Raw genomic sequence first — 11,004 nt, forward strand, 5'->3', positions numbered from 1 at the left:
ATTAAATTAAGCATCCCATTGCTGTTTTTCAAGGAAATAATTTTGAATATATTTTTTAAGTACTCCTATTGAAAATTGTTTAACATGCAGTTTATTCCAAAGTTGAGAGGCGACAAAAACAAAAGATTTTTGAAAATTTGCTGTGGTGTGGGAGTCTAAATAAATTTATAAATACGAGTTGCTGATTGATGTGCGTCAACAGTACGTTGTGAGTTTACTGGGAGAATCCAGTACGTCAAAATTGGTAATATTTTAAGTGATCCACAAGAAGTTATAACAGGAGTCCCATAGGGAACTGTATTATATAAACCTTGTTTCTAATGTTAGTACAGAGAATAAAATATTACCATATGCGGATACTACTGTGATAATCTTTGTATCAATGAAGACAAATCTAGAGTTTGACTTCATCATAGTTTTCATCGTATAATTGAAAATCCTGTTAATTCAGGGTAAGTTTTAGAACATTAAAAGACTAGAATTAGTAAACAACTTTGCTTCAGTTCAATATGTGCTCAGGGGTAAGGGAGGTATTTTGCTTACATTGTGTTTACATTCGGCATTTGTGCGCAAGTTCTGTATTTTTTATTTAGTTTTTGGTTGAAAAAGAGAAAAGGTCTCATTTAAATGTTTTTGTGAACTGTTACGATGGTAAAAACTTGTGCTGTTCTTTTTCAAGGGGAGCTTTTCACAAGTAGGTATAAACCTATGCTATCCTAACATCATATCAAGGGAGAGCCGCTATCATAAACGTAGAATAGGGGATCATAGAAATAAACTTTAATAGAAATTAAGACATTTTTTATTAAATAGATAACCTTGGTACCCCTGGTAAAGATTCCTTATGTCGGTGGAATCAACAATGCGATAGAGCGGCGTTGCGATGTTGTTGCCTTTTTCTCTAATATACGTTATCTGCATTTATTTAATTTTGTATATTGACTTCTATATAGAGTATCATATCATATTTATTTAAAAGAAATTTTTTATGTTGTTCTGAATTACCGTCAATCGTTTCCTTCGCCTCAAAAGTGTCTTAGATTCATTACTCTTTAAAGTAAATATTCATAGTAATTTGTAAGCTTTCTGCAATTGCAATAAGTAGTTGAAAGTTTTAAATAACAATAATAATATTCCAATACTAGATAATAATAATATTATTGCTATCCTTCTTAAGGTCTTAAAATCTATCGCATTTCTAAATCAAGGTTAAGGACGCGAAAAGAGTTTTTTTGAGAAACCCGATCCTGACAGAGCCTGATTGTTTCATTTATTTACCTTATCGGTTAAAATTAACTAATTAAGCGATTTAAAAATAAGAAGACTTCACTTGATTCTAAAATATAATAAATTATTATTGTGAAATTAACAGTAGCAAGTTGGATTATTGGACGTGCCTACTGGACATGAGAGATAGTTGACATCACACCATTCTTTAAGCTTGAATAGCATGGTTTATGATTTAGATTAGTGGATCTCGATTGAGATGGGTCCACAAAATAGTTGTGTAAGCAAGGTTATAAGGCCTTTAATGTTTGTGTTTATCCTGTCATTAATGTAAACTAGAAGTAGAATTGGTCCCAGTATTGAGCGTTGGGGAACAACATATGTTAGTTTTAGACTTGATGCAATATCATCAACCCTTACACTCTGTTATGTTCTTTTTAATATTTTACTAAGACCTTCTTCTACGTGGCCAGAGGCTAGGAGGGCAGAGGAAAAAGACTATGATAATTGAGGCAATTCCGTGGTGAACTGTAAAAAGTCTTGAAAAACATCTTACAAATGTAAATTTCTGATTAAACTTATTTGCTCGGAGCTTTTTACTTTTTTATCCTTGTAGATAACATTAAATATATGGTATTCCGCACGTAATTCTATTCCTAAACAAATATAATATTTAATGCAATTAAAAAGCTTAAGTATTTAGTTTTTAGAGGAATGATTTTTTTCCGAGATACATACTTATTTATAACTCTTACACTGCTCGAAATACTTCTATGAAATTTGGGAGATAGCTTTTAATCATTAAGTGCCATAGATAGAGAAAAAACGTTGTCAGCTTCAAATATTATTAATAATTTAAAGGTTGACAGTAGCTGTTTACAGTGACAAGTGGACGCAAGGTGATTAAGGTTAATTTATACTAGTTTTTTTAACAACTAAATGGCTTAATTAACAACTACATGGCTTTTTATTTTACGAATCAAGAACAAGCCAATATTCATTTCTGTTAGTACAAAAGAGTCGCCATCCGCATTCCTCAGTATTGTCAACATGCACCAATGAACTAATTGACTTAGTACTAGACCTTATGAATGGCAAAATAGAGTTAATATTCAGCAAGAAGGGCATTTCAGGGCATATTCAGCAGAATTTGATAGAAATCCAACAAGCAGTCGAATAGCAGCTCGTACACTTCGTTCTTTTAATTCAAAAATTCTTCAAATTTTAAAAAATGACCTTCGACATGCTTATACCATTTGCAACTCGTCCAAGGTTTAAGAAAAGAGCAACGAAGTATATAACTTTGAGCGAATTTAAGTGATTTAAAATTACTTGAGCACATTCCTCACGAGATCAAAATTCTATATCCTAAGAATAGACTTTACAAGTGCTTTATACATCATCACCATGAGCTTTTCATTTAGAATTTCTTTAAACATTTTAAAATTTCTAAGTTAGAAATTGCAGTTTCTTGATTAGATATTGCACATGTAGATCTCACTTCAGATGATTATTAATTATGACACCTATCAATTGTGACTTTGTTTCTTACGGAATTTGAACTCTGTTATCGATTACTGTATTGTCAAATTCTGGTTTGTTTGTTTTTTAAAAAAGCCCAATTTGACTTATTTAACTGCGTGCTAGGAGCCAACGCAAAATAGCTTGTGCTGATGACACAGCAATAGTTGCTGTGTCATCAGTCCAAAATGTCCTGTCCAAAATTCAACTTGTAAGTTTGCTCTTCCGCCATCGGAATATTGTTCCCTAAAAATAAAATACACACATTGTTAACTTTTTTACACAATTTTAAGTGCAATTTTCAAAAAAATTACTAAACTAGACCTTTACCAAATCTCTTAAATCCCTAATAAGCTCATCCCTCACCCCTATTAACACCCCCCAAAAAAAACCTAAAAAACTCCCAAACACCATTTTTTAACCGCAGTTGGATCCAGTGGCCCCCTCAATAACCCTATCGTCGCGCACCCACCCCATACTCGTTGGGGTGAAAATGGGCGGGGCCACCGAAAAGCGTGGCGGTGGGGGGTGCCGAGAGTACTTCCAAATGTCCGAACGTTATCGCACCTCAGTTAAAACACGAACTGCAAGCGAAACAGTCGATTCAGTTAAATTTAGAATTCTCTGTTTGCCAGTTGATCCATTCATTGAATTTTTGGCGTAGTAAGTGTAGTAGTAATATTTCGTGTTTTGTTTTGCACGCGTGAGTTGAACCGCGTCACGGGCTACTGTAGACTCAATAAGTGTTAGCGGTGGTGCGAATGAACTTAATACTGTAGTGACTATATAGTAGTTGACAATGTCTACAGGAGTTCTACAGTCCACCATTGAAATGGCCAGAGAAATGATGAGGAGCGAAGATCATCATCAGCCTGGCAATCTGTGGAGTGAATTTGACACGAAGATTAACATGTTTGGAGTCAATGTGGTAAGAATTTGTTATTTTTATTTTGCTGACTTGTATGCTATATTTGTTTGACCTATATTCAAATTCCATTAATCATAATAGCAAATTACATAATGCATATTAGGTGCGTGCATAATTGGTGCAACAGGGTTAAAAAGTCAATGCGTTTTGTCTGGAATCTATTGCTTTTTTCGTATTTACATGAATATGATGCGTAAGAACAATAGAAAATAATTTTTTCTAAAAAAAAATGATGATCAATTTGCAATTCGTCATGTCATTTACAAACGGGTTTACATCATTTTTCTGTAATTAATTAATAAGGATTTCGTCGAAGAATAATTTAAAAAAAAGTTTCTATTTTGTGAGTATGGTAGCCTTGGTGGTTCCCACTCGAGATATTAAAAGAACAACGTTGGTACATTATTTTTTAATTTAGTCAAGGTTTTTCCCGAATTTCTCCAGAATATTTACAAAAAATAATATGAATCATGCGGTATGCAATTGTACCGTTCTTTTGAATTTACATGAGTCATTTGTTTTTTGCCTCATTGTATCATCTTTGATAAGAATAGTCATATAAAAAATTAACTAGTTTACATTATTTATAAGTCTTATATTTTAAATTTTTAGGATCATGAACCGCCTTGTATAAGATTTTTAAATCTCTTCCTTCCACTATGTTTATTGGTATATGAAAACCAATTTCGTTGTAGTGATTTTGATGAGTAACTACTTATTTTAAACACTAATTTATTAAAGTAGAAATTTTAACAGGTTACATAATTAATTGCTATTTAATTATAATTATAATTAATTACTAAGTATCAAAATTATTATAGTTATTATAGTGACAATATTTGATGTTGATAAGTCACATATCCGTCAGATTCTTTTTGACAAAAATGCAATTCTAACCTTTAAATTTCCGCCATCTTACCAGTTCACATAACTGGTAAGATGGTGCTATAAGTTATGTGATAAGTGCTATATAAGTTATGTGAACTGGTAAGATGGTGCTGTCACTATGACGTGGCGATCCAAGATGGCCGACAGATTTTTGTTTGCAGCTTTATGATTGACGTTGTGTTTTCCATGCGTCATAAAAACTTAAATTTAAAACTTTAAATTTAAAAAGTTTTTTAAACTACTTATTAATTAATGTAAATTTGATCCTAAAAATACCATTAGATACTGTCAAACTGACGCCATTTTGTGCAGTCATCTATTTAACGGTCACGAGACATTGCTGTCCAGTCTCCACCTACAGCATAATTATCTACGATGGCCGACAGAAGTAATTAATTCAATTTTTATTTATACATTAGTTTAAATTTTATCATAAAAATAACAAAACAGCCTTTATCTTGCCGCCATTTTACTCACATTCAGATTTATCTATCAAGATGGTGACCATTTTACAGTCACTGATCTTACTGTTATATTATTATACTTCACATACACTATCACGTGACAATCCAAAATGTCTGACAGACTTTTTTTTGACAGTTAATTGATAAACGTAGATAGTTCCACAAATGCCATCCAAACCATTTTAAAATCGTTAAGTAATTGCTTAATTTGTCTAGTTAATTTAAATTTATTCTAAAAATGGCATTCCTACCTTTAAATTGTTCACGTTTAGGTTTATTTATCAAGATGATGCCTATTTCATGGTCATGAGATATGACTGTCAAAATAAAACTCCGCCTACGGTATGACGTTATAATCGAAGATGCCTGCCAGATTTTTTTTACAGTTATAAAATATATATTAACTAGACAATTCTTGAAGTGCCATCCACACCTCTTCTTTGTCACTAATTACATTTGTTCATTAATTAATTTAAATTTTATTTAAAAAAATGCATTTGAACCTTTTTTTTACATTCGGATTTATTTATCAAGATGACGTCCATTTGACAGTCACGTGACGTTATTGTCAAAATTGAACTTCGCCTTTACTATGACCGTCATCCATTTAACGGTCACGTGTCTGTATTGTCAAAAATAAAATCCTGCTACACTATGATGTGAGGATCCAAGATGGCCAACAGAAATGTTTAAATTATTTAATTAAATAAATTTTCATTTCATTTATATTCATCTATTTAATGTTCACGGGACGTTCTGTACAAATTGCTACACTAAAATGTAGAAATCCAAAATGGCCAACAGAAGTCATTATTTAATTACCTATCTTATATTGATATAATCTTATATTGATGTCATTTGGTTCACATTTAATTGTCATCATTTGATTACATTTATTTATTAGGTCGGTACCCATTTATCAATCTGATTGTCATTAGGGCATTATCTCTTTTTTTTTAAATAATCGAATTTTATATAACATTTTTAATAACTCTGGTAATAAACAAAGTCATGCCCTTTGATTTATTGAATTCTTGGACACACTGGTCACGTGATCTATTGATAAAAGGACAGTCACGTAATAGCGCTGTCAAAATTAAGCTCCGTCCACGATATGACATGGTGTTCCAAGATGGCTGCGGAAAGTGACATACCGGAGGAAAGAAAAAACTTGTTGATCAAAACCTTGTAGTTTTATATACATATGTGTGTCAGTGATTCATTTTTATACTACAAAATATTTTTATACCCGTAAAAACTGATAAGCAACCATATCCTTTTTATAAAGCAAAACGCGTCTTATATTATCGTAAATTGCAAATTAAAAAAAAATGCAAATCCAATCTAATTATAAAATATAAATAAAACCAGTGCGGAATTAGCAATAAATTCTGCTGTTTTTTATTTCTATTTTCGCCCGGCCGCCGAGATAAGCGAATATGTATTTATTTTTCATTATTTTATTGGCTAACATGGGATTTTTTTTAACATTTTTGAGTCACGGCATTTTAACGCCTCAATATACCGAGAATCGATCGATTTTATTATGAAATAATGCCAGAAATTCTTCAAAAAAAAACACCGTCAAATCAATGCCGTACAAATATAAGAAATGTATTTTTAGCGGGAGTTTTCCACACTGTTGTGTTGTTTTTCCTAAAAAAAAAATTATCGGTGACTCACGTCGAGATTATTGAGAAACTTTTCCCTCGATCACTAAAAAACAGTTTGCGTAACATACAGCGTCCCGTTTTTAATTTATCTGGGACACGTGTGAACACGCGACCTTAAACTGTTAAAATAGCATTGTTTTTTTTGATTCATCTAAAAAAAATCATTAAAAAAACCGTATGGTCGAACTTTCCTATAGATCTATAATTAACGCTGAAAACATGTTGTTTGTTTATTCAACCTTTTTATGGACGGTTATATTTTTTCTTGCGGAAGCTACCATACATACGGTCGTTAATCTATTTATAAACCATACATAATTTAAATATTCCTTTTCTATTTTAGAAAGAGGAGCCAGCAGATGACCAAAGAAACGACTCAGGAGTAACGTCAGGCAGCGACTGCCCCTCTGCCTCCCCAGGAAGTGACAGGAGCGACACCCATCACACCCCCAACAACATTTATCCATTCCCACCCAGAGACATATCCCATTTTCCTTCATCATGGCCCCCCATGGTACAATCAGCTCATCAAACTCATTCAGACAGAAGATCAATTTCACCCAAGATGGATCCCGATGACAACTCCAACGAATTTGACGATGACGGCATCAGAGCGCCAAAGATCAACTCCCACGGCAAAGTCAAGGTGCATAAATGTAAACAATGCGAATTCGTCGCCTACACCAAACTAGAATTCTGGGAACACTCGAAAGTGCACATCAAAGGCGACAAAATACTCAAGTGCCCCAAATGCCCTTTCGTCACAGAATACAAACACCATCTGGAGTACCATATCCTAAACCACGCAGGCGCCAAACCATTCAAGTGTCAACACTGCGATTACTCTTGCGTGAACAAATCTATGCTCAATTCACATTTAAAATCGCATTCCAAAGTCTACCAGTACCGATGCGCCAACTGTCACTACGAAACCAAATACTGTCACTCCCTGAAACTGCATCTGAGAAAATACGGACATAAGCCTGCCATGGTGTTGAACCCCGATGGCTCCCCGAACCCCCTGCCAATCATTGATGTATATGGTACCCGAAGGGGTCCAAAAATCAAAAAGGATCAGAGCTCTCCCACCGAAACGGTCTCCGAGCAACCCCAAAACGTCCCCATGATGGGACTGAATCCTTTATTGAACCCCCTACTTAGTCAGAATACGTCAATGTTACCTCCGTTCCCGTTACCGTTGATCCCTGGATTCCCCGGGGCGATGCCCAATCCAGAATTGGTCGCGAATATCCAGAATTTGGTCCGAGAGAGATTGGAGGAGCTTGCCAAACACAATAGGTATGTACTGTTCATTTTTATAGAAAATTGTCTGGTTCTCATACACTGAAATGGAGAGTTTTGAATTGGACATTCTAGACATGTTGGCAACGTTGTGTGATGTTTTTCTGATTCCTGTGAGGAGTTATTAGGCATTTCTGAACTGTATTAATTCATCTGCTAATTCCACTTCTGCGCAAGAACAATCGGGCAATCTCCCTTTTTTAAATATTTTAATTAAAAGAACATGAATTTGAAATTTATAGAAAACCGACGGCCATAAATAAAACTAAGATTAAAACAGTTTTAATCTTCTCCCGAAGATGCTAACATCGTTAACAAAACACGTGTCGAGAGTAAAAAAGAAAGAGTGTTGGTTAGTGGTAAAACTGTCTTGTAATTTAATTTCATTTAAGCCACATATTTACCAAAAAACGATGCTGTTTACAGAAGCATATCTTATTTTGGTTATTCCACCAAGTTGCCAAAATTTTGTCGAGAGACTCCAAGGAGATTGCGTGTTTGTTTTAGGACCTCGAATAATTTGTTTAAATTCCTAGTTAATACCAAAGACAAACTTCCCATCCCAAAATGTCCTTACCCTGTCTGCATTACATAAACTCATTGAAAAGAATATTAACCGGTTCATAACAATAATAACATATTAACCAGTTTTAATTGGACAGCAACACCTTCTTTAATTCTTTGAATCCGAGCAGTAACACTAATATTTAATTTGGCTCAACAACGTATTTAAAATACAACACTATAGTCTGATGGTTCTCTCTCACTCTCTCCCAGTATTGAGTAGAAATCTGCTAATCGGAGATGGCTCAATTTGTTGTAATTTTAATTCTTTACTGGATGTCGTGCAATGTACCCTTCGAGAATGATTGTTTATATTTTGTGCTCGTGTTATGATAAATAGATTTAAAAAAATTGACAAAAACATTTTTTGAAATCATCTATCGCAAAAAATGTTACTAAATGTTTTTGTTTCATTGTTCGTAATATACATTAGAGTCTGATGATAGCAAGAACACTTACCGAAATGCGTCACTCGTCAAGGCGTTTTATTTGTGGAGAAAAGACTTTCCCTTCTAGACTTTTCTAAAATTGAGGAGTTTAATTTTAACAATGGTTTACTAAAATTTCTTGTAATACCTTTCCACGTCTGCCTTGCGACTAAGATTATTTACATAGTTACTTACCATAGTTATTCAACTAATTCTTGTAATAAATTTGATATTTACGTTTTCTTGTTTCAATACTAACAAAACCATTCTTATTGCAGCTTAGCCAACAACAGTCCTTACCCACAAAAGGCTTTAGAAGAAGACGAAGAAGCAGACGGAGAAGTAGATGGTGCCTTGGACCTCACCAACAAGTCCAACCACTCTTCCGAGCACAGTGGTTCAGATAACGAAGAAGACACGATGACTGTGGCATTCGATAACGTTGAGGTGGTCCAAAACAAATCTACTGACCACGAGGTGACCCTCACTCCAGAAATAGTGAGGCAAACGGACGTGGAGGGCGCCCCACAAATAAACAATAACAATAATAACAAATACGAGTTCAACTGTCGGTTTTGCGACATGTGTTTTGGGGATGAGGTGATGTATCGGATCCACATGGGATACCACGGCGAAGGAAATCCGTTTAATTGTAAAATGTGCGGAGAAGCATGCGAGAATAAGGTGAGCTTCTTTTGGCACATTGCCAGAGTTGCCCATTAATCAATTGATACATGCTTATCAAGTCGTATAAAGCATGGCATCATTGTCCCAATGGGTTAATTCAAAGACTAAAGTGTATGTGTATATATCGAATATTTTACCAAATATTTTCCTTGACTGATTTTCGAGTTTAAAATTTGCCATAATATAACAGTGCCTAATTGTATTTGTTTTTTCTGGACAGTATGGTTTTATTGAACATGCAACGCTGTAAAACACGATACACTTAGGTGGAATACTAGATCACACTGTTGCCTATTTTCTCTAGTCGCATATTAGTGCAATGTTATGAAAAGATTTGTTTTATGAGCATGTACAGTGGCCCATGTAGCCATTTTTCATATGAGTATTTTATGTAATGTTATGTACACTACCTCAATTGAGTTATTTATTGTTTGTTTTGTATATAATGTTTTTTTTTTGTATGTATAATATTTTGATCTCTTGTATTGTGTACGTATTTGTATCAGTGTGACTAATTTTAAATTTGCCATATTGTATAGACTGTATATGGTAGAATTTATAGCCATAGCAAGACTGAGATAGGATATAATAAAAGGTTTTCGAGCGGATAATCAAAAATTATATACGTGTAAATAGGTAAATTTGTATATAAATGATATTTTATACCGACTTGTGGCGAAAGTATGTCTTATGTGCCATAACATTTTTCTTACAATAAACTCTGAGTTTGGCATTAATTTTTTGGTTTTTTATTTATTTCTTTATAGGGTTGGCTACCTGTTATGGCTGCCAAAGTTAAAAAATAAATAACTCATGAAATTATCAATATTACAGGCGTTTGTCTCTGGATATTATAATATGTAACATTTCCTAGGAATTTATTCTAGGGAACATTCTTTTATTCTGGTATGGTTTTGTCAGAATATTCTGGGCACGCAAAAATAAATTAAAGGGGTTAAAAGTATTTCTTGAATAGTTTATGTTTTGTGAAGAGCACCTTAATACTGCATCCTTATTAAATATTACACCACGGTACTGCACACTTTCACAAAATATTCATCTCATTTATCAAAATTGCGAAATTAAACAGTTTGACATAGTGATAGAAGCAATGTTACAGAGATTTAGTGCTTAAGCATTATGAATACATAAATGCAAGCTTCGAAGATCCAAATACAAAATCATGTAAGTAATAAATAGGATCTCACATAACATTTATTGACAATCAATTTAGTTTATATAAAGAGCAGATAAATCTTCCAGAAAAAACTTTAAAGGTTTAAAAAAATTAAGACTATGTAGTTCATTGCTTATAGTTTGAG

General features: G+C 33.5%; 1 protein-coding gene across 1 annotated transcript; it reads left to right on the top strand.

Annotated features, from left to right (window-relative positions):
* The first annotated feature begins 3,312 nt into the window (after positions 1–3,312).
* On the top strand, positions 3,313–10,419 carry LOC126740688 (protein hunchback). The gene is made up of 3 exons (XM_050446819.1): positions 3,313–3,676; positions 7,045–8,000; positions 9,274–10,419. Exons 1-3 carry the CDS (start codon positions 3,548–3,550, stop codon positions 9,716–9,718), a joined length of 1,530 nt encoding a protein of 509 aa, XP_050302776.1. The 5' UTR covers positions 3,313–3,547; the 3' UTR covers positions 9,719–10,419.
* Positions 10,420–11,004: the final 585 nt, after the last annotated feature.

This window comes from Anthonomus grandis, chromosome 1 (genome assembly GCF_022605725.1).
Source record: "Anthonomus grandis grandis chromosome 1, icAntGran1.3, whole genome shotgun sequence".
Classification (NCBI taxonomy): Eukaryota; Metazoa; Arthropoda; class Insecta; order Coleoptera; family Curculionidae; genus Anthonomus; species Anthonomus grandis.

What these genes read in the sequence shown, in the direction of transcription:
- LOC126740688 (XM_050446819.1), top strand. Translation starts at nt 3,548, where the DNA reads ATGTCTACAGGAGTTCTACAGTCCACCATTGAAATGGCCAGAGAAATG. An exon ending in ACATGTTTGGAGTCAATGTG is followed by an intron (nt 3,677 to 7,044) that starts GTAAGAATTTGT and finishes TTTCTATTTTAG; the next exon opens with AAAGAGGAGCCAGCAGATGA. An exon ending in GAGCTTGCCAAACACAATAG is followed by an intron (nt 8,001 to 9,273) that starts GTATGTACTGTT and finishes TTCTTATTGCAG; the next exon opens with CTTAGCCAACAACAGTCCTT.